Consider the following 24,946-nt stretch of genomic DNA (forward strand, 5'->3'; position numbering starts at 1 on the left):
ATGCAAACGCAGAGAACTACCGAGATTGCGATCCGGTGGCAGCCAACGCCATTATAAAACAACACTATGTTGACGATTATCTGGACAGTTTCTCGACAGCGGAGGAAGCCAGTGCAGTCACTTTCGGAGTTATAAAAATTCATGAAGCTGCACACTTCACACTAAGAAACATCATTTCAAACGATGCCGAAATGCTAGACGTTCTACCTGAACGCAACGTCGCGAGACAATCCACCCAAAAGGAATTTATTGAAAAAACTGCAACATCAGAGAAAGTCCTCGGAGTATACTGGGACACGACGCAAGACACAATTGGGTATAGAATAGCAGACTTCAAGTCCAACGCCATACCGACCAAAAGAGAAGTCCTCTCAACAATTGCCAGAATCTTCGACCCTCTTGGATTAATAGCGCATATTACGATTGGAGGTAAATTACTAATGCAACAAGCCTGGAAAGAAGGTATAGACTGGGATGAGAAAATATCTACGAAATTAATGGAAGATTGGACGATTTGGACAAATAGACTATCCACAATATCATATCTGAGAATTTCTAGGTGTTTCTCTCCCAACATACCGGACGCAAAATCATTGGAATTGCATATCTTTGTTGATGCATCAGAATCAGCGTTCGCCGCGGCAGCATATATACGAGCAGAAACCTTACATGGATACGACGTAAGCCTAATAGCAGCAAAAACGAGAGTTGCACCAAATAAAGCCATGTCAATTCCAAGGCTAGAACTTCAAGCCGCGGTGTTAGGCACACGATTGAAAACAACCGTTTTAAAGGAACTTCGATTGAATATTACAAACGTAACCATGTGGACAGATAGCACCACTGTACTCTCCTGGATACGAAGTGACCATCGCAGGTATAAAACATTTGTAGCCAACCGAGTAAGCGAAATACTCGACGACACAACGATCTCCCAATGGAGGTGGGTACCATCAGGAATGAATCCGGCAGACGAAGCAACACGGAACATCCAACCTACGGAATCTATATGGTATACAGGAGCGACGTACCTAAATACAAAAGTGGAATCATGGCCAAAGGAGAAAGGTGCAGTCATTGAAACTTCAGAAGAAAAAAGGGTTTGCAGCGTTCAAGAAATACAACCTGCGAACATTATTATGCACACAACTTGGTGCTCGGATTGGGGACGACTAAAGAAGGCAGTTTGTTACTGGCTCAAATACATGGAAAAATTGAGGACGAAAGTATCAAACTCCAGATATGATGAGACAATTACTTCTGATCATTATAAGCGAGCAGAAATCCTATTGTTACAACAAGCACAGCAAGAAGCTTTTCCATCCGAGCTAGTGGCTCTGATCAACGGCGAAGGTATTTACCAGAACAGCTCTGTAGCAGATCACGAGCTTGCATTAGATGAAAACCGTCTCATCCGAATCAGCGGACGAATACAAAACATGACTCCAGTACTATTACCAAACAAGGGACATATAACGAATTTGATCATAAAACAATACCACGAGAAATTTCTACACCGTGAAACAGAAGCAGTTATAGCTCAAATACGACAGCATTTCTGGATAATCAAGATTAGGGCGGCAGTAAAAAGAGTGAATGCAAGATGTCAACTCTGCAGAAACAAGAAGGCAAGCCCTCACCCTCCAAAAATGGGCACATTGCCAAGCTGCCGCACCACTCCAAATTTAAAACCATTTACACACACCGGTATAGACTTCTTTGGACCAATGGAAGTTACTGTAGGAAGAAGATGTGAAAAACGCTGGGGTGCACTCTTCACCTGTATGGCTACTCGAGCTATACACCTGGAACTAGCAGACGACTTAAGTACAGACGCGCTTCTCATCTGCATAAAAAACTTACAAAACAGGCGCGGCAAGGTCTGTGAAATGTACAGCGATAACGGCACCAATATGGTTGGCGCAAGTAATCAGATGAAGGAATTAGAAATCAGAACAGCGATCGAAGGAATAAAATGGAATTTTATTCCACCATCAGCTCCACACTTTGGAGGAGCATGGGAACGTATGATACAAGAGGTTAAAAAATTACTAAATGAAAAGTTATGGCCAGTATCAAAACCCAAGGAGAGCGTACTTAGGAATGCTCTAATCGAGATAGAGCATCTCCTGAACAGTCGCCCGTTAACACATATACCATTAAGCTCCAACGATGATGAACCCCTGACACCAAATCATTTTTTGATTGGATGCGCAGGAGGAACGTATCCTTCACTCGACGACACGTCGCGAGCCGAGGCAACAAGAGAACACTGGAAAAAGGCTCAAATGGCAACTACTAAATTTTGGGACCGGTGGAGTACAGAATACCTTCCTAAACTGAACAAACGAGAAAAATGGAAACAGAACACAGAACCACTCCAGCCTGATGATGTCGTTGTTTTTCCAGACGAACAACGGAAAGGGAAGTTTCATAAAGGAATTATAACCGAAGTAAGGAAGGCGCAGGATGGCCAAACAAGGTCTGCGGTCGTTCGCACTGAAAACTCTAAATTAGTTAGGCCAACTGTAAAATTGGCCAAATTAGACGTAAAGGCAGATACGGTATTCACCGGTCACATACAGGAAATATCACCAAAACGAAAAGACGTCTTCCCGCAAAATAGTAGCTCAAATGCAAAGGCAAATATGACAGATTGGGGTAAGCGACAAAAAATCGACATAGAGCTAGTAAAACAACTAGCAGAAAAGCACAAAGCCGCTCATCCAACCAAACCGAAAAAGAAAACTATTCGAGCTAGGCCAAACATGTGGGCAAAAATGCTCGTCACTACAGCAGCAGTACTATCTTTAAATGCAACCTCTAGTATGACCATCAAACCCGTACCAAATGCGGGACTTTTATTCGATCACGAAGCTACCTATTTAATACAAACCGGAATTTGGGACACACAAATTACTACAAACATATCTCCCACCGACGATGTAAAACTCATTGACACGATACACAGAAACATCGAAGACGCTATAAATGGACTAAAGCAGAAAATAAAAAATCCAACACTCATCGACTTGGCTACCTCGATTGAACAACAGTGTTACGCCGCGAAGCAGGAAATTTTGGAACCAGCTCGAGTAAAAAGAGGAAAGGGAATTTTTGGATTCCTTAAAGACATACTATTCGGAGGCGATGATCTGACAGAGCAAATCGAGGCTATCCGAATGAACGAAGAACAAAAAATTCATGACGTCACACATAGCATGAATCAGCTAAGGGAAAGAACCCTGCAACAAAACAATCAATTTGAACAACGGATTCACCACGCATTAGATGGAATCAAACTTTTGAACAAACAGTTCGCGATGAACTATGCAGAAACTCTAGCCAACCATCTGATGGACACAATAATGGTGGCTAAACAACTGATCGAGAGTATTCTCACACGTCACAGAAAATTGAAACGTATACCCGTCACCATAGAAGAAAGAAATGAATTCATCCAACAAGCGAACCTGCGACTTCCTGCAAATCACTACATACCCGAGGATGAGTTTGCAACCCATTATAAACTCAAAATAAAGAATGATTCGTATCACATCACGATGAGATCTATTGTGATACTAAGAGAATCATTCGAAAATTTCAAGGTTATAGCTATACCAGACATTGAAAACAGAACAAAAATTCATGTTGATCAACCAAGAATCGCCATCAATCAGCACAACCAGTATTTCTATCCCTCTAATGAGGCAAGGAAACTAAACGAAACACACTTCCTCTGCTTCAAGCCAACAATACAGATGGAAATGTCATGCGTGCCAGCAGCAATATTTCACAAGCGTCCCGTAAGAAACTGCAATATTACAACTTTCGATAACCTGCCCACCGATTACGCGGAAGTAATCATATTATCACAACCAAACACACTACTATACTACGCAAAAGATCCAAATACAATCACGATACTCTGCAATAAGGAATTGAATTTCACCTCATACAACATAGCGGTTGTAAAATTAGATCCTGGTTGTGAAATACGAACCAAGCACAGCGTAACGTACGCTAGCATTGGCGGAACTTCAAAGCAACAAAAAATATACTTCAAACGCCACGATCAAATACCTCAATGGAAAAACGACAATTTCAATGCGTCAGAAGACACTTGGGAAACAACAGAACTTGATCCGATAGCTGCAACCCATTCATCCTATCACAACGATCCTGAAACAAAGGCGATAAATCATCATGTTCCGGTCATAGTAGCAGCGGTATCATCAGTACTTGTTGTGGCCACGATAATCAGCGCCCTTTACTATAAGAAAGGCAGTCGACGTTACACCATTAGAACATCGAGCAGACCAACTCCACTTCCAAGACGACCACCGAGAATAATTCCACGAACAACAGCTGCAAATAGTGTTACACAAATTTAAAGCAAGTGCATTAATAACTTAAACAAATATTAAAAAATAACTTGAAAGATAGGAACGTTATCATTTATTAAATATTAAACTAGGCTCCAAAAACATAAATCATTAGTAGGTAACAAAGTAAATATTATATGAACCTTTATAATCAGATAGGCATCGAAAATCTCGACAAGCAAGATGACCATCGGCGCGTCGGCTAGTTTTTCGTAAGGTCTATGGGATAGACTTACGGGGGGCAATATGTCGCCGACGCAAAATCACAAACAGCTGTTCGCAGCGAGCACAAGAAAACCGTTCGGCAGAATCAAAACAAACCACCGCAACATAGAACAGTTCGTTCTGACCTAAAGAGGCAGAAGGAAAATCAAATTACATTCAAGTGCGCCCAATGATGAGTCAATGCGCGCTCACGCAAGGGTCATATATGCTTCATCGGCATTTTCGGTGCCACTGCCGGTCACAGCGCATTCGAAGACGATAATTATATCGATATTTGACTTCGCGCGGTGGCTTGGATAATAAAACATTTGTGCAGAGTTGACAACAATATTCATTGTTAACATTCTGTACCAAAACAAATCCAAATAAAATCGATTCAAAAATCGATTATTTGTAAATAGCTAGCTTTAGGAAAGTAGGTATATAAACCAAAAAATTGTATAATAAAATCAAGTTGAAATCGAGCAGTCGAAAGTACCACTTCACTCAGTCGAAAATCCTTTACTTCGTGTCCAGACCCTGGAGTTCTTCGTTGGTTTTTCCACCTTGTTAAATCCAAAGTCAAATTACTTCCTTGTTTGTAACGCAAGCGGGGAAGCAAATTGTCTTACGACCAGAATTAGTATTGGATTGTTACGCAGAACGATACTAACTGGACGAGGAATTCCCGGCTTATTAAGCTATAGCGTGTGGTATTTGTAACGCAGGTGCCACAAACTATACTTAGTCTAGAATTAGAAGTGGCTTGTACCGCAGGACGCTTCTAACTAGACCCAGCACCCCCTTCTGCGGCGAAAGATCGTTCGGCGGAACGATAGTACCCGTCTTCTTCTTCCTTCGAACTGAACGCATAACCTCGCGACTTTACTACCGAAATTGAAGTTACACGGTTACCAAGTTACAGTGATTTAAGCGCCATCTTCCTAAGAAGGATCACTGTACCAGATGGTGTCCGGCCAAAGACTCTTAATTCTTACTCTAACCTACGGTAGCTCAGTAAACTCTTTAGTCACGCGAATCAGGACGAAATCTCGCAACCACAATACCACAGCGAAGGCGCACGATTGACCTGTCTAGCTTGAGTAAAAATGGAATCAAACAAAAGAAGAATTCAAACGCTTCTTAATAGCTTCCCAAACCAACACCGCGTTTATTTCGTAAATCGAAACGAATCAAGACTACCGGATGTTATCGAAAAATCGTGCTATACAATTGGCGCCAATCTACTACCGCTGGCACTTTATTCTTCAATGTCCTCTCTTGTGAGTGCGCACAACGGTAACGGAACGAGCTTACTTGTTATGCCGGCCAACAGGGTGACGACAGGCTAGGAGGCCGCACCGTAGGCCGGAAATGACGACGGCCGAATCCTTGGGGTAGATGTGTACCCGTGTAGGTTTTGGTGGAGATCCAACGGCTTGCCAACTAGCGATTCGACCACGATGTTGCGTCCTTCACCCCGAACTAGCACCCACGTTGAATGGGTAGCGTCACCTGATTAGCACCAGGCTTAGTTTACACAATCACACAATCAATTAAACGAATTTCGCACCTAAAATTTTTGCCTTAAACTCTACATGCGCAACGCGAACTTTAAATTTTTATTCAAACGCAACTGATCTCCAGAACGGTCTCCACCTCGTCACTTATCGGGAATCTGTTCATGCGTAGTCTTGGCGGTATCGTGAGTTCGCGCGTAATTTGTTCTGATTGGCTTTTCAAAAAAATCCCATTTGTTTGCTTTTGATCTTTTCCATATGTTCGGATTTTCATTTGTTCACTTTTCCCGCGATTAGAGTGAGAATAATTTTACGCAGACAAGTAGGCTTTTTGTGCAAGAGTTGCCATAATCGAGCTTTCTATATTCTAGTTCTGCTATCGTCCGCTAGGGTGTCAAATTTATAACTGGTATACTGCCCATAAAAGCATAAGAGTCCCATATGGATTTTTGTCGAAATCGAATTATCTGTTGGATTGTATTCTGTATCACCACTGAATCACAATGCACATATAAGATTACCGACGTTTGGCAACTATAGTCTCGATGTTAAAATATCCAGATTGAGCATGTGAAAACCGTACTAGTAAAAATATCCAGTAAATAGGAAATTTCGCGCTTTGTTTACGAAAGCCACCTAAACTCATCGCGGAATACAAAGATTTATTTACTGGACAAGACAATGTTCAAATGGTGAACGGCAAACTTGCCATTCCCCCTTGGCTACATCACTCTTCATTCTCAAACGATGTCATGCAACTGTGCAGGTCAGCTTACCACATTTTAATTCTGTCAGGTTTTTGCAATATTATGCAAGTGCTATTAACGAGAAACGTCACGCAATGTTTCTTTCTTTCTAAACTTCAAATGTTCTTTTATTTTTCCAATGGCTTCTACAATATGTCTCTTTTTTGAAAGATTGAAACACAATTTTTCTTTTCCATATTCTGCTGTATCATTTTAAACGCTATTAACTTTATCTTAGGGTGTCAAGGATTTCGCGTTTTTTGAAATTCGGCGCATGATAGATCCACTTGATAATTAATTTTCAGATCAACTCAGACCATTTTGCGGGCATAATGCCACCTGGCGGTGGAATCTATAACTATGTACTTTCTCCATATATTTGGTTTGTTGGCTTACTTGGTTTAAATTTGGAAATCTTAGTACATCTATTTAAAGCTGTTGGGCCCTATATTTCTATAGTGCCCAGGGGCCCGAAATGGTCTTAAGACGACCCTGGACGTTTGAGGAACACAGTTTAAAATTTGGAAAAATAATGATTTTTCAATGAAAAATATGCAACAGACAATAAACAAGAGGAACGTCAATGACTAGTTTTGAATAAATATCAAGAAGAAATTAATGAAAAATCGATGTTTTATACGTACCCGAACGTGTAGCACGTTTTTATCCTAAAAGTAGGTACCAGAGTAATTCCGGGGTTGAGATTCGAACCCACGTGAGCTGCGTACAAGGTAAACGATTTACGAAGTACGCTATGCTTGTTTCCATTTTTTAAATTTATTTCCCTGCGAAATAATTCAGAGATGAATTTGTATTCCACAAATAAAAAGTAAAATTCTATTTGTGACATATTCTGGATGATCAATAATAATATCATCAGCTAAGGCTAGGACCAAGATAAATGATTTGCTAACGAAAAAAGATATTGTGAACTATCTTTGTGGCAGGGGAACAACGTAACAGTTAGCTGGACTCAGAGTCTGTGAATTGTGACGGTAATATGCACAGGTTAGGAGAGACTGAGGAGACTTGGTCCCCGGGGAGACTTGATTTCATCATCAGAAAACATTAATCGAATATACTAGAAAGTTACGTAGTTTTATCTAAACATAAATATCTTCCATGCAAAAAATTGGAAATGTGTAACCAAATTTTCACAGATTTAAAAAAAAGTCTGTGAAGAACTGAAGAAGATTTATTTTCTAAATTTTCAAACTTTTATAGAATTGATAAAATCACCCACTACATACTATACTTTCACACACTTGCAGGAGAATGTCATTTATATAAACACTTTATTATTAAGCTAATTTTTTTGTTCAACTATTTTTTACTAAAGTTTCATAAAATAGGTGCTATGAGTTGACTTGATCCCTTTAAATTAGTGGAGAATTTATCCCCTTCGCCATGATTCATACACACCACTGAACATAAAACCACAGACTAACAGACATAACACTCAAAAACAAAGCTTCGCCCGCTTTAACGGTAATTTTAAATACATTTGTAGTTGGGACTGTGGCCACATTTGAAATTATGGCGCAAGTGACATATGAACAAGCATATGGGGGATAGACACCAGTGAAAAATCGTTCCCAAACCTGAGGGGTAACCCACCAGTAAATGATTGTTTAGGACCGTGGATAAAAGGTGGAGCTAGTGTTCTGGGAAAATTGTCGGATCGATGTTTTAAGGGAATTTCCTCATAGTGTTATGTCTGTTAGTCTGTGATAAAACAAATCACCCCATGACAATTGAAGTAATTGTTGACAGAAAATAACAAAAATAATTTGTCGAAAATGAAGGCTTCGTCGTTCAGAAACTTTACTGCAATTGTTTACTACAGTATAAGTAGCAATCATGCATCCCACATTTGACATTCCTCAACCAAAACGACAGACAGCTTTGAAATAAGTTTTGGGGAATTCGTAAAAAAGTCAGGTGAGCGCTGCGTAATATTTGGGACGAATTTCTCGCTAACTCGAACAAATGTTGGCAGCACCCTCTCAGATTGTAATAAAACTTTTTGTACATGAGAACTTTGTCACAAAAAGCTACTTTGCATACTGTCTAGACTGTTTTTTGAAAAGGGTTAAACTTTTTTTCCATTTTTTGTTCAAATGGCTGTAGTCTAAAAATGACAAATCCTACAAAAAAAATTTGTGGGAGTGATGTTCACAAAATTAATCAAATTTTTCAATGAAAATATAAAAAAATATAAAAAATCCTTATCGACTCCTACATTGAAAAAATCGATTTTACAAATTTACAGTCGATTTAAAAAAACCCCATCTTTGAAATGTTCCCTACCTACCGTCAAAAATTCAAGTTGGGTATTCTTAAGGAAAAAAAGTTATGTTTAAAATTTTTTTCCTTGTCCAAACTTTCAGTCTTTTTATCGAAAACTAAACCAATGAAAGTCATAATCATCTCAGAATTAAATTTCCCAACTACTAGTTGCCTGATACATACAAAAAGTATTAGTAACGAATTTGGTATATATTTATAACAAACTCGAATGGAATCTGGAAAACTGAAAGACTGGCAAACTGGAAGACTCTTAGAAAAAATGAAAATTACGTTTGACGTAAATAACATTGCGACGTATTTTGCTGTCTAATAATGGAATTTTACATGTTTTGACATGTGAAATAAAATATTGTGTCTCTTTTAATGTAGAACTCGGTTAAATGAAGATGGAGAATTGTGAACAAAGCGCATTTTTACATGCTATTGAATGTTAATTTAAATGAATTGTGACGCTCCTTTTATGTGCATCTTGCGAGATGTAAATATTTTTAAGTGCGTGGAAGACTGGAAAACTGGAAGACTGCAATACTGGAAGACTGGAAAACTGGAATATTATGAGACTGGAACACTAAAACACTGAAAGACTGGAAACTTGGAAGACTGGAAGACTGCAGTTCAGTTGTTCGTTTCAAAAATGATAAATTTTATGAAACAATTGACAAACCTTTCTAAAATTTATTCTATGTCTGATGGAGCAGGAGCACAAAAATAAGAAAAACTTCGCAAGCTTGTGTCTATTCCAGTCGAAGTATGAATTTAGTGCAGAATGGAATTTTTTTTGCAACATCCCATGGAAAAGTACCCTGTGATGCTATTGGTGGCACTTTCAAGTAAATGGCAAAAAGAGCCAATCTTGCTCGCGCCTATGGAAATACCATAAGAACTCCTGTTATATAACGAGGCAGTTGAACAATCTGATAAAAATATCACAAAATTAAATTTCTGCTACATATCCACTGAACAGTACAACAAAATGTCAAAAGAACTCGAAGAACTGTATAATAACGCCAAATCAATATATGGCACTCAGAAATTCCACAGTTTTGTGCCTATTCTTGGTGGCAAAGTAGAGGCGAAAAGGTATTCTAAGCCAGAGATGAACCAAAAATATTTTCTTTGTATAGGAATAGTACAAAATAGCAAGCTTGAAGATAGTTTTAAGACAAATGTTATATCATTTCGAGGGTGGCTGTGAAGGGCTGTATGTCAAGTTGGTCGGTTTTTCTGGCTCGGGTATCGTTGTCTGAAGAAATTTCACCACCACCACCACAATGGACATCGGTATTGGAAGAAATACCACGCCAAGAAACTCTCAACACCAGCTAGCAGATAAATATGAACAAGTAGCGCCAAGAAGGATAAGAGACCCTGCGAAGGTACTTGTAAAGAGATGTTGATCATCTCCGGACCGGTTCGTGTCCCAACAGGTAACGATATTTGCAGCAAACCTGAACAGGTCAGATATATCGTGAAGGTTGGACAGCAAGCAAGAAAAAGCAGCAATAGAAAAAAAGCATGAACGATTAACACGAAATAAAAAGAACAAGAGCAGAATCCCCACTGAAGAAGTACCTAACGGTTGCCCCGGATGGATGAAGATTACGAGATACAAGAGGTTTACGCTTGTCCTGTACACAAAAATCTGCTTCGAAGTCTGTCGAAACAGAAGGTTATGTTCTGCAACGGATTGTAGAGCCAAGATTTTACTTTGCTTTTCGGTATCGTTTTCTAGGGCCTATTCCAGTACCAGACTGTATGAACGGCTGTCTAGCTACTCTTTCTACGATTCCATATGCCTGCCTTTTAACTCCGACAAATAGTCCATGTTTCAAGCTTGAAGCAGGGTGATGCACTCTTTAATCTATTGTTGAATATAGCGATCGAAGGTGCGATACGAATATCTGATGTGCAAAGGAACGAACTATCATTACAAGATTTCACATGCTTCCGGACGACTTCAAATTCATTGGCGTTGATCGCACAGCACTAGAAGAAGCATTTGCGCCTTTTTGAAGCGAGGTTGCGAGAATCGGACTGTCTATAAACTCTGCCAAAAAACGTACATGATAACTAGTCCGATTGGTGTTGGTTTCGAGGTGGAAAACGATGTTTACGAGGTGGTCGATGACGACGACGATACTGATTATATGTTATAACAATTTTAGCCGCGAGGTAAAATGCTTGTTGTGGCTCTAAATGGAACATTCTATGGTAGTCGCTAAAGTCTCGTAGACTTCCGACGCGCACACAGCATGCTCTTAAAAGATCCCTGTTACTTTTTATTGCTCTGTACTGTTATGAGGCATTGGTAAGCTGACCAACTCTGACGAAAAATCCGTACACTGTGCGAACTGTTTGCAAGAGCTTGGTGAACGATTACGCTTCGTTGCGGTATGGTGTACGGATTTCTTCATCAGAGTTGGTCAGCTTAGGCAAGTGTATTGAAGGAAGCAGTCTATCGGTGTGTTTGAGAGAATAATAATTCTACGTTCAAAATTCGGCAACAAATGAATAAGATGCATGAATTACGCTGATGCATGAACCACGAACTGTACCAAGTATACAAAGATGTTGACAGCTGAAGACTGATGAAATACAGAAGACTATAATGGACTGGACATGTAGCACGAATGCCCGAAGAGAGACCAGCTAAAATTATGTTCAGCAGAAACCTGAAAAGGGTCGTCGACTTCGGGACTAGCTTTTATACTGTTTCTTTAGGTGGTAACAAAAATATTGAAGGAAATGAACGTAAACTGGTTTTCCTTATGTTACCCATTTTAGCTGCCACATTATATTTCACAATGACCTAAAGTTTATGCAGCAGCATAATATGTTGATTGTATTGATTGTATGTTTCCAGCGGTATGCTTCCGGATCAAAAATATAAGAATCTGTAGGGCTTTTAGAGCGTAATTGGAAAGAAATTACAAAGGCTCATCGAATTACACTACCTATAATTTCCCAAAAAAATTTGCTAAATTTGCACGTTGGCGTAATTGAGTAATGTATTTTTATTCCGTTAATTATGGTTGTCAGATTGTGTGTTGCCTGATCCATCAGTGTTGTTCTCTACATGTTCGATGATATTTTCATCCATGTCGGGAAGTGTGATAGAATCGATCACAAACCCAATCCTTTACTCGTCATTTTATGATATCAGATTCTTTCATTTATCATTGAGTTTATTTGATCGGTACTACTCTGGCACGAATTCAGCATAGCAGCTCAGATTAGAAATTATACTGAAGCATTCTGTCTCTTACTGAAAGCATCATGAAGACTACGTCAGCCGAGATGAGGTAGTCTGATGATTGGGTCATTAGCATGGCTCATAACCATATAGAAATAATGGTTCAAAGTACAGAAATAGTGCATATAGGTCGTTTGCTAAGGTTTGGCTGTATGCTTTCGTCTTTTCGTGAAACCGCACAAAATTACTAAGACATAATCGAGAGGAAAAATTTAATTCGATTTATCTCTATATCTATATAGGTATTCATTCGATAAGTCCTAATTTTTCACACCTGTACAAATTTCGGGTTTTCCATGTAACTGACAAATTCCGTTTCATTGTCGAACAGTTCCAGTTGCAAATGCCTTGGACTTGAAACTCACAAAATGAGCCAACCTATTTGTGTATATCGTGAAACTCATTTATCACTCAGCGAGAACCTTGTTAGCTATGTCATTACGACACGGAGTTTTCTGTACTCTATGACAGCACTCGTCTTGTTGTTACAGTATGAGTCCTAATCAAATGAGACTCGACAGATTACGACCTACCGATAAATAGTTATAGTTCTTTAACAAAGGTTATTTTGACTGGCAAAAAGTTAATGTTTTATCCATAATCAGTTATTCGTATTCGCATTCACGCAAACGGCGGTTATTTTACTCTGACCTGCACTGTAGACCTAGCTAGCAATAGATACCTAAACTGATGCTCATGCCGTGGTGGCAATAATGAAATATCGTGGATGAAAGCGAACAATTCAACGTCGCACGCGGGAGAGTCGCGAGTGTAGAAACTTTATTTGCACAGGCTGCCAGTTTGTCGAAGTGCTCGTGTGATTGAAGAATGCTCTCAAGTGGGACTTGAAGAATGATGATTCAAGCGTGCAGTAGAACAAGAACTGACCATCCTCAAGTAGGCGAATTAACCTTACGTTGTTTGTTGGTGCTTTCCAGTGCAGGTCAAGTGAGTTGATGTTGGGAGTGTACATTAAACTTTAGCTTCCTGATTTGTGCGATATTAGTTAATGTGAAATGGAGAATAATTCTCGTGTTACTTTGGGTTAACAAACAATGAAGAATCTTTCTATTGTGTTTTTCCTCTCTATTATTTTGAGGTTATGCTTCATGGAAGTGAAGGCTATAATGAGTTGGAGAAATACTTTCATCCTAATGAAATGTGTCATTATTCGAAAAGATCAAATAGCAAAATTAAAAAATGAGATAACATTAGAATTTATTTAGCTACATTGCAGTTTTGGAATGCAAACAGAACCAGACTTTTACGAACAGAGCCAAACTGAATAGAGTCTGAGTATTAGATCATTTATCCGTGCTCCTTCTATTGGCAACCTAAATATATTGAAATACAACTTAATTGGTTTATCTGATATGTTTCGTTATCGGAAATGTGATCGATCGGATATTGCGGTGTTTGATGTGTGGACAGAGCGAACCCAAATGTGATCATTGAAGTTTTCAGCATCAGATTTATACTACTTTTCGTTAGTTGCGAAGTATCGTGTACAATTTATCTAAGCTCGTTTGAGAAAAAACACATTTTATAACGATAAACTAAGAAAAATAGGGAAACACGGGGTTAGTTAGCGGTAGGGGTATGTTGGTAAAACCATTATTTCTCCTAATGAATTCCACAAAGAAATTTTCGCATTTCCGCTCTCGGGTTCAGTTTATTTAAATTAAAATATATCCTTTTGGCAAAAAACCTCATTAAACTGCACCTTTACTACTAAAGTTTCTAAGCCATTTCAAATCAAAATGCTCATATCAAACATTTTCTGAAATTTAGTAGTTCTCGAGGTATTTTGAATTTTGTTTTAACCACACAATCATTCTGTTTTATTAGGACCTTTTCATACGTTATTCGCATTTCTCCATCAATATCGATAGGTTTTTAAAAAGGCCTATAAAATTTCGTATATCTTTTCCTTTAAGGTTGGACAGAGAATGGACAATAATCGAAAACGAAAAAAAGTAATTTTTTTCATACCGTGTGTTAGATCTTCATAAAAATCAATCAGTTTATGAAGAATGTTGTTACAGTACTGCTGATTGATTTTTATGAAGATCTAACGCACGGTATGAAAAAAACTGCATTTTTCGTTTTCGATTTTTACCCATTCTTTGTTCAACCTTAACATCAAGGCGATATTGTAAACCGTTTGAAAGATACATGAAAACAATTAAATACGATTCAACTGTATGGTTTACTCATCAGACCCTATGGTTGAATAATGTATTGGTTGTTTTCGTGTAGCTATTAAATGGTTTACAATATCGCCATGATGTTAAAGGAAGAGTTACAGAAAATTACATGCGCATTTTGAAAAACCTATTGTTTTTATTGAAAAACGCGAATAACCTATGAAAAGGTCGTAATGAAACAAAATATTTGTGCAGTTAAAATAAAACTTAAAATATTTTTGGAGCTCATTTTTTAAAGATAACATCAAATCTCGACGTTTCATGCATTTTAAAGACATTTGGCATCAAAATTACAAATTCGTTTTTGAAATTTTCCTTTACTCCCCCCTTTGAGCATTTTTCAGTTCCTGCTTATATGGAATCAAGAACCGTCTTAGGTGGCCAATGTGGCCAAAGCGACTTTGGTTAGTCATTATTGATCTAGGCTAGCAAATCAAAGTAATTTTGCGCCCATTTTAATACGTTACCAGTGGGGATTTGCTGTGTGATCTCACTCACATTGCATAGCCTTTTTTATATGAGAAAAACAAAACGTTTAAAGATAAAGTTTATAAAGCTTTTATCTTTCTGGCAGTCGCGCTAGTGCACTGATTGCACGTTACTCTGAAAATCTAGCGAAATTGTCGCTGGAATAGTAGCTGTCATTTCCTGGAATGTGGGTCTTCGAGAGCGGAAAGTAACTTTCGTCGTCCAGCTCGAAACGACGTCCCGTGGTAGTTCTTCGTCATCCACCGGCGTTTCGATTTCATGATCGCTATCTACTCGTCCGCGCACTCGGGGGACCGAGTCTTCTTCTGACAGGTGATGTCCTCCATCTTGAGGGTTTGGTGAATCAAGGTATGGGAGCAGTGATATTTTCGGCCGGCGTCACGCATACTCGTTCCGTCCTTGTCGTCGAACAGCTTTTTCAACGCTTCCTTCTTCTTGTTCGTCATTATCTTTGCCGGACGGCCGCTACCGGCCTTCCGCTTCACGCTCAGGGACGCCAGGATCCGGTAAACTGTACTCACGGGCAAGTTTTCGTCTCGAAAGTTGTCTACTGTAAACTGTTTTCCACGATCACCATGCATTTTGTAAAACCGTACAACACGCTCGCGGAGTGTTTGCTGTTTCGACGCCATCTTCGATTGAACTAACAGCACCTGAGTGAAAAGAAACATGCCACCCATTTTATAGGGAATTCAGGGAAATGTATTGAAATCATTCTCATTTTTATTGAACACCCGTTAGAATCTCCTTTTTGTGTAATGAGGCACTGACTAATAACAAATATTGCTTTTATGCGTTCCAGTAGTCGTCAAAAACAATTTGTCTTCATACATTAAATGACGACGCAGTCAACATAAATTTCACATGCAAATTCTATATGACTCTTTGAGAAAAAATTCAATTGTAAACATAATTCGTCTTCAAAGGTTTTGTCCATATTTTCCGCCACTCCCATTGCCTTCCATGGAATCCCGCACAATTGATGAGTTATATTTGGATTTATGTGAACACACTCTCATTTGGGTTTATGTAAATTGGTTTGCAAAATTGATCTGGTCTCTAGTCTGGTCCCGAAAACGCCACCACACTTCAATAACTTTGGAAATTTTAATCCAACGAAAATGGGGTCAGATGAGTGTTCGATTTCGCTACAATACCCGTCTCACATGCTAACAGAGTTGTGTTTAATTGTTACCATTACACACGACTGATTAATTGATTATGGTCATGCACGCTAGCGCTGAACCGATAAGTGTGACACGTCGTCATAAAGGACACCAACTCTCCGACCAGTGCACGCCAGCAGTAGCCGCGGCAAGTGAAACAAACAAGAGGGCTCAAGGATCAAAGCGAGAATAAGGTCATATGGAACAGGGAGTGAAAGTATGCACGCTGTGTTGTGATGAACCCGGACAACTTACGTTGATATAGGGTGGCGAAAAAACGGTATCAGCCGGTGTGCTGCCGCACAATCCCCAGTGGATCGATGAAACGGAAAATTGAGCAAAGTGTGCTGAAGAAAATGATCGTAATGAAGAAATTTTGTTAGTGATGTTATGTGGGGTGATAGGGTAAGCTCCACAGGATGATTAGTGTGCCTAAAGCCAATGCGGTGCCGTGGGTGCTGGAAAAGATGATATCAATTTAGTTCATTATTCGTATTATAGATGAAAACACCAAGTGTCTGCTGGTACTCAAATTGAAGCACAGGCTACATATCGCCAATGTTTGCAATGATAGTGATCAAAGTGAAGATAAAACAGTGCGGTAATTGCTGGTAAAGGCAACGAGGGAGGAAAGCGTAAACTGTCTAGATTAGATTGTAGGTGACAAAACGGAAGCCCGGCAAATTGCTCCATAATGGGAAACTACTGCAGTTCGGGTCAAACCAAGAAAGATAAGGACAACGCATCAGAAAAATCGGAAGAGTAAGTATAAAAATAAATCCGTTTCAACATTTTCTTCAAATCTAATTATTGAATATATGTTAGGATATTTACATTTTTGCAAAAGAAATGTATAGGATTCGCTCAAACTTTGAAAACTTTTCCTGAGGCCTGGAGGGCCGTGTCTCTAATACCAATCGATTCAACACGACGAATCGGGACAATATCTGTATGTGTGTGTGGGTATGTATGTATGTATGTGCACTAATGTCATGTAATTATCTCAGCAACCGCTGAACCGATCTTAACGAAATTCAAATGAAAGACCCAACGTTGCCATTTGACACTTTTTTTGTATTTCGATATGTTGTATACCTTCTGAGATATGGATGATTTGGTCAAAATACAAAGGGTTTAAAGCAAATAACTTTCGAACAAAGCAATGTAGTCGTATTATGTGAATTTGAAAGCTTTTAGAAATACATTTCGAACAAGCTGTAGATTGTCAAAATCTTTTCACGACCGGCGGAGATATTAAACATTTTGTATTTTTATTCCTCACTTGACAATTTCCACTAACTAAAAATGACATCGTTACATACAGAGTATTGCTTTACGGGTGTTTTGTGAATTTACTCAATAATTAATAAACTATTTCCAAAAATTAATACGCAAGTTTACTTCCAGGACAAAACAATGTGTAAATTCACTTCAAGTTAAAGAAAACAAACCTATTTTCTCTTCTGTTTCCCTATAAATAGTTTTCCATTTTAGTGTAGAACAGAGCCACTAGCGGAAACAAACTAAATATTACATTCTACCTGAAAATGAAAATATTTGTAGTCCTGGCAAAATTTGCAAAATGTTTGTATTATGAGAAAACTATAACTAATTTATGTTCAAACCTTGTTTTCCTCTGAAGATGAGGGGCTATTCCTTCGAAACGTTGCACTAAGGAGAGTCATATGACCAAAATCCGAAAACTACATAAACTCGAATTTACTTTAATTCTGTACTGAGCATTTGTATATATGAACTATAATTAGGGAAATCCTTGGATATTTCTCTTTGGGTAATATGGTTGTTCAAAGAAAAAAATGTTGAAAAGAGACATCCCACGTGCACTTTTTTAAACTTTTCGTATCTCTACTGAATTTTGAATGAAATATATGCTCAAATGTGTCATTTGAAAATTGAGAACACCTATTTTGGGTTGATATTATTGAAAATGCAGATTCATTGTATTGGAATGCACTTTTATTAAAAATAACGGATCAAATTCCAAAAATATCCACATATTATATCCGGAAACAATGGTGCCCAAAGACCCCTGAACTATCGAACTACACTTGCATCCCAGCAAAAGGATGCTTTTAACTTATAACAATGGTTTCAATTGCCCAAACTTGCCTTATGCTGAGAACGCGTCAATTGAAGCTTCAATGCCAAAATTAGTACAGGCATTGGACAATTCAATAGACGTTTCGTTTGAGTGCTCCGTATTATACATGTAAATTAGCGAGGATTACAATCACAGTTTATGCATTGAATAGATAGTTGATCTCACTGAATTCATGTCATACCTATTACTGTGTAACTATAACTGATACTGAGTTGTACTGAAAACCCTAATATACATTTTTCATGATCAATGTAACTAAAAGCATATTTATTTGCGGAAAAACGACTTGTAATTTCAAGAATATTCGTGTCTCTAAAGCAGCTCAGGGGCACTTTCAATGGCCACTAGCTTTTCGATGAATTTAAATACTTATTATGGTAGTTTGTACCATTCCTTTGTCATGGTATTGTTATTGTTGTTCATTCTATTCATTTTATTGATTTTATTAACCCTCTACACGGTGTCTTTTTTAACAACTTTATGCAAAAAAATTCAGCATCTCTGAAACTTCAGGATATGAAAGAATGGGCTGTCCCCTTTCATTTGAAACCAACATCAAAATAATCCGTCGGGGGGTCTAGCAACTTTTTTTTGAAGTTTTTTTCGTGAAAACATAGATTTTACAATAGAACTAGTTCATATTTCTGTCCCTAGATGGTGCTTCGAACAACACTAAATGTGAGAATCAGATAGATATTTTACCTGTCTACGACTTTGTTAACAACTAAAAACCGATTTGAAATTATCCGGAAAAGTTGTTTAATATTTTAAAGAAGTCTAAGTTAGTTTCACAGAAACCCTAGTGGTTTGTAAGTCAATTGACACGCACTTTTTTCATTTGCCAAATACCTGTGTTTAGTTGAACAGTGCATTCAGCGGAATTTGAGAGCTTGGAAAGTCTCATCTTTTAGCTGAAAATTATAATTCCAGATTCCACCTGATATAGGACACCATTAATATTTTTGGGATGGAAAGTCTTAGATGAGTGTTGACCAAACTAGTATGATATTAATATTCTTTTCCAAGATGGTGAGTGATTCCTCCCGCAAAAACAGCTTTTTCAATGATGTATGCCTTCTTTTTCATTTTTTCGATTGTTCTCGGGGATGACTGATAACTATTCTTGCATGAACCTCCTACTTTGTTAGCATCTTCGTATAAAATTCACTTGTCCTGAACTTCAACCTTTATATTTGAACAAACTCAATGAAACCGTTAACACCATTGCAATATTTCGCGAATTAATAGGAAATGACCGTGAAATCCAACTGCCACAATATACTTTGCGGAAAAATTTGAATAAATCGTTTCACGCTAACCACTAATTTGGACAGTTACTTCTGTGGTTTGCGATCAATTATAAACTGTGTGTCCCAACATTTCGTCTTGAACAGAATTATAATAGCTGACTTAAACGATCATAACCTAAATTATGCGACGGATGGTCCTTTCGAAAACATAAATGTAAGCAAACCCTTGTAACCAAGCAATACCTTCCGATGAATGGTAGTCACGAATTCCTTCGAACCTATCGGGAAAGATTACAAACTTGAACCAAAAGCACAAATAGTTTTCTGTCTCTGTCAAACATCCTGATTTTCAGAAGGTCAATAGGAATTGTCAACGAAGAAGTTGTAATGAATCCCGTCAAATATTTTCATGTCACTAAACCCAATTATTTTTTTGGTAGTGAAATAAGTGCGAGAAAATATATTTCCAAACTACTAGGCCTCGTGTGAAACTGTCTTAGATATAACTTTGTTAAAATCTTAAACAACTTTTCCGGGTAATTTCAGATCAATTTTTAGTTGTCAACAAACTTGTAGACAATTAAATTTTCTATCAAATTCTCACATTTAGTGTTTTTTGAATGTCTAAGGCACCATTTAGGGACAGAAATATGAACTAGCTCGAGTAGTAAAACCAATATTGTTACGAAAAAACTTCAAAAAAAAAAAGTTGCTCTGGACCCCCCGACGGATCATTTTGATCTTAGTTTCAAATGAAAGGGGAAAGTCCATTCTTTCATATTCCGAAGTTTCAGAGATGCTGAATTTTTTTGCATAAAGTTGTTCTAATAAATACACCGTGTCTACATACCCTGTTATTTATGAACAACTACGTTTTCAAACAGCTATAACTTTGGGGTTAGACAAGATTTCCTCACAAAAAAAGTAAAACTAATAATTGTGACTATCACTGTTTATTTGAGCGCAGTGCTGCCAAAGACATTCTCAGTTATGGGTGAAAAATTATATTTTGATATATCTTCGTTGTCTTCAAAATATTGTTGAAATCTGATAAATTTTATCAATGTAGACTGCTTTCGGCAATCTTTTCTGCCCAATCGATCTATTAAAAACTTTACAGGAGATGTGTATTAAGGATCGGTATGTAGAAATTGAGCAGCTTCTCACGCTGCTAGATAAGCATCTATCCTGATCAAAACAGGTTTTTCGTGTTTCTTTAATCTAACACTTTTAAGAAGAACGGCTTAGGAACCATATATGCGCTAGAAAAGTATTAGGTATGAAAGGGTAAATTTTATCCATATTATTCATAATATTTAACTTAGTAATTCATTTTTTTTTGTTTTATTCATATTATTAGTTTTCTTTTCCATTACTGATGTACACCAAAATAGTATTAATTATCGGTCAATTCATACACTTCTAATCAAGCTCTTTGCACCTTTTTTCTTTATTCGGCATGTTATGATTCCTCTCATTGGTATATCTCTACTATACGCTATCTATACTCATATAGGTACAAACACTCGTGGCCGATAACACAAATCTGGCCACAAACGTAACCATGCAACTGCAATAATCCACACATACTTAAGCCCGCGATTTCGCCTACATGAAAAAACCCCGGTAGTTAAGTAAACTTCCAAACGCGGTCTCAAACATTAACCCACCACTCGCGCGTTCAGGAAACAGTCACGTCCGGCAGTTTTACCTCGGTCCTTGCAGTCTGGACTAATGTCTTCAGTTGAACCAATAAAAAAGTGACGCTCATATTCACGAAACAACACGTTCTATGGTGACATGACCTGGAACTCTAGTGATATGGGAAACGGACTCTCTTCTACCATCTGTACCATACACTAAAAATTAAGCATCAGATTCACGGTTCGCGCGCGATCAAACAAGAATACACGCTACATCATTATAAAATCGAAGTTATACACGCGAAGTCACATACACGTGTCGAACACGTTAATATACAAATGTTTGAGCCCTTCGCTACCATCCACGGCACCTACACCCGCGATCTCGTAAACATGATAACATCCCGGTGATAAAGTGAATGTCTCAGATTCTATAAATTTTCAAACGCGGTCTCAAGCGTGAACCTAAAAACTCCCGCGGTCGCACGATCATGAATCGGTCACTTCCGGATGTTTCTATCCTTGATATCAGCAGACTTCAATTAGACCAATTAAAAAAAGAAAGTTCTCATATCCACTGGACACCACGTTACATGACGACATGACCGAGGACTCTAGTCATATGGGGTAACTTACTCCCTGTCAGAATGTGAACTGTATACCGAAAACTTACTATCAGAATGAAGGTCCGCGTGACCATCCAAGAACGCACGCGTATGTAGGAATGGCCACATGGTTATAAAATCCAGTTTTGTATACGCGAAGTCACATGAACGCGAGCACACGTGACAAACGCGTTAACATACGAACGCTTAAGCCCTTCGCGATTAACAACGCACACCTACGTTCGCGATCGTGCAAACTTAATAACACCCCGGTAATAAGGAGAACGTTTTAACACTTACTAAGTTTCAAACGCTGTCTCAAACGCGAACCTACGAACGTCCGTTTTCACGCGCTTATGAATCGGTCACGTCCGGAAACCATTACTCTCTGTCCTAATAACTTAGGTCCAAACATTCAGTAGGACCAATAAAAAAAATAAAGCTCATATCCACTAGACAACACGTTCCATGGCGACATCACCGGGAACTCTAGTGATATGGAAGATCTCACTTTCTTTTAGCATCTGAGCCGTACACCAAAAATAAAGTATTAAATGCACGGTCCGCGCACGATTATTCAAGAACACATGCGAATATGCGAAAGGCACACGTTTATAAAATATTATTTATACACGCGAAGTTACATACATGTTAGCACACGCGACATACAAACGAACACGCGATCGAACACGTTAACATACAAATGCTCGAGCGCTTCGCGGTGATACCCGCGATCGCGAGTCCCTACGCCCGCACATACCTGAACTGTACAATGAAATTCACATTCAGAATCACGGTCCGCTACAATTGGCCCAAAGCAGTGTTTTAGTGGGCGCCATTGCCTGTCTCGTCTGCAAATTGTAGTATGTGATTCTGACGAGGAGCCCTTCCGAGACCCTAGCTCTACAGCTCCAGCAGGCTCAAAAAGAAATTTTTTTTTCGTTTATTTTAATAATTTTATTAAATTGTTAATTTTTCCTAGTTCATATATTTTATTCAGTTCAGTTTCTTCATTTTATTAATTCGGTTTAGTCAGTTATTTTTATTATTGGATGACATTTTTTTAGCTTGAAGCAATTTATTTTCATAACTTTTTTAACATTGTCTAATTTTAATTTGAGCTTATTTGATTTATTTTATTAATTTGGTTTATATTAATCATTCCATCCTTTTTATGAATAACTTTTTGTTTATTTTTTTGCTTTATAATTATTTTAATTTTTTATTTGTTTTATTATTTTTCTTTTATTTATTCAGTTTATTCGAAGTGTTATTCGTTCAGGACTCGAAACTGTGCTTATCTCACATCTAGTTGCTTGCCAACTTTGCGTGTGTTCGGCAAACTAATGAATGATGCAACAGTGATATGTTTAAGAAATGTCTCAGCTCACTGATAGGTGGTTTAAATCGGTTTTTTGAAATAATAATGGGTACACGAGTATTGAAACAGAGTTTGATTTTTGCTCATATCATTTGATCGAATCATCTTATTTCGGTTATTGAAGAAAAATTAATGACAATACCATGCAACGAGTGTTCTATAAAATGAGAATTTTTTAATTAAAAACAAAAAAATTTCAACGAATTCAGTATTTTTTATTAAAACATAATGTTCATTCTTAAAAACAGAGCAATTGCAATACCTTTCTATTGAGAAAGGCAAAACGTCAATAAATATTGAAGAAGGGCTCCTGGTCAACTGTACGACGCAACTTAGTCGCGATGCTCTCACAAGAGCGCTGGACGGCACCGACGTAGAAATTTCGGATACAATTCCGAATCCTGGTGGTCAACTGCTTCGTATCCTTGGCCCGCCAATTATTTGTGTACACTAAGGCACTGAGGGAGCCAAAAATTCCCAATAGGACGGCACTGGGGCAAGTTGGTCGGATTCCTTGCTTTCGGGTCGTATGGTGTCTTGTTCTGCTCGAGACAGCTCAGCGTCTTCTTGGCGTAATGGGATTACGGCTTCTCCGGCCAGAACACATACTTCCCGCATGATGCTCTTTTAAGAACGGCTGAAGAATTTTCTCAAGACATTCCTGATACACTTGTTGATTGATGGCCAGACCGCTCGGCTTGAACCACGGCTTTGAAATCCCTCTGTCCAATATGGCGATGTACAGCATAACTTTATTTTTTCAAATTTATGCTTAAACTTATATTTTTCTTGGGGGGGTGTGGCCGACATATCGCTGGAATAGTAGCTGTCATTTCCTGGAATGTGGGTCTTCGAGAGCGGAAAGTAACGTTCGTCACCCAGTACGAACGACGTCCTGCGGTAGTTTGTACTCAATTCGTTTATTTGATAATGCGTTAGCTTAAAGGTGCCAATTTTGTTTTGTTTTACAGTTTACATTACTTAAAACTAGGGTATTACATATTGATTTTTTGTCTAATTTAAACAAAGTAGAATTTATAGCCATACATATAAACAAGGGGCTAATATAACTTTCGTAAGTTAATTTAGTTTTATGGCAATATGGTTTGACATATTAAGATTCCGGGAGATGAATTAGAGTTATTTTTTGTGGTAGTAGAGTTGGGCATTTTCAATGAGATTATATAATATAATAGTTAGAACTAGAAGAGACAGAAAGAGCTAAATGCTTCGGGAAGATATTTGGTGGAGGGGGTAGGGGGTGATATTTCTGGGTATAAGAGTCAGGGGAGGGAGGGTGGACAAAGATGGAAGGGAAGAAAACTATTAATTTTCAGTTTCAGGCATCGGCAGATCAACGACATAGGTTGCAGACTCGGGTGGCCTTCACAGGAAGAATTATGTACTGGTACGCCGGGTGTTCCTCCTCGAGTCGGCAGGGGTTCCTCCAGACGATTTCGTAGTATGGCTCGGATCGGAAAGAGTTCGAGTTGCGCGTATGGTTTGTACATAGGTCCCGTGGCGACACCAAACATCTCTGTCGAATCAGCCAAAGATGTTTGGTGTCGCCTTGGAGTCCCATCAAATCTTCGTGGGTGTATGGTACAGTCGGAAGAGGGCACTTCTGAGAATGATAGGAAATAAGAAAGGGCAGTTAAATTTTTA

General features: G+C 38.3%; 1 protein-coding gene across 15 annotated transcripts in view; it reads left to right on the plus strand.

The window, feature by feature from the left end:
• The window catches only part of LOC131682080 (uncharacterized), a 75,820-nt gene that overhangs the window by 11,847 nt on the left and 39,027 nt on the right, over positions 1–24,946 (plus strand). For 4 of the 15 annotated variants that reach the window (XM_058963274.1, XM_058963280.1, XM_058963278.1 and 1 more), the window contains exon 2: positions 16,353–17,042. In XM_058963274.1, coding sequence (XP_058819257.1) covers positions 16,975–17,042 — 68 coding nt within the window. In that variant the 5' untranslated portion in view covers positions 16,353–16,974. Of the gene's footprint in view, positions 1–12,981; positions 13,001–13,088; positions 13,367–16,352; positions 17,043–24,946 lie in introns of those variants that run through there. The other 11 variants (XM_058963284.1, XM_058963288.1, XM_058963286.1 and 8 more) reach the window with 9 other exon arrangements.

This window comes from Topomyia yanbarensis, chromosome 2, assembly GCF_030247195.1.
Source record: "Topomyia yanbarensis strain Yona2022 chromosome 2, ASM3024719v1, whole genome shotgun sequence".
NCBI classification, from domain to species: Eukaryota; Metazoa; Arthropoda; class Insecta; order Diptera; family Culicidae; genus Topomyia; species Topomyia yanbarensis.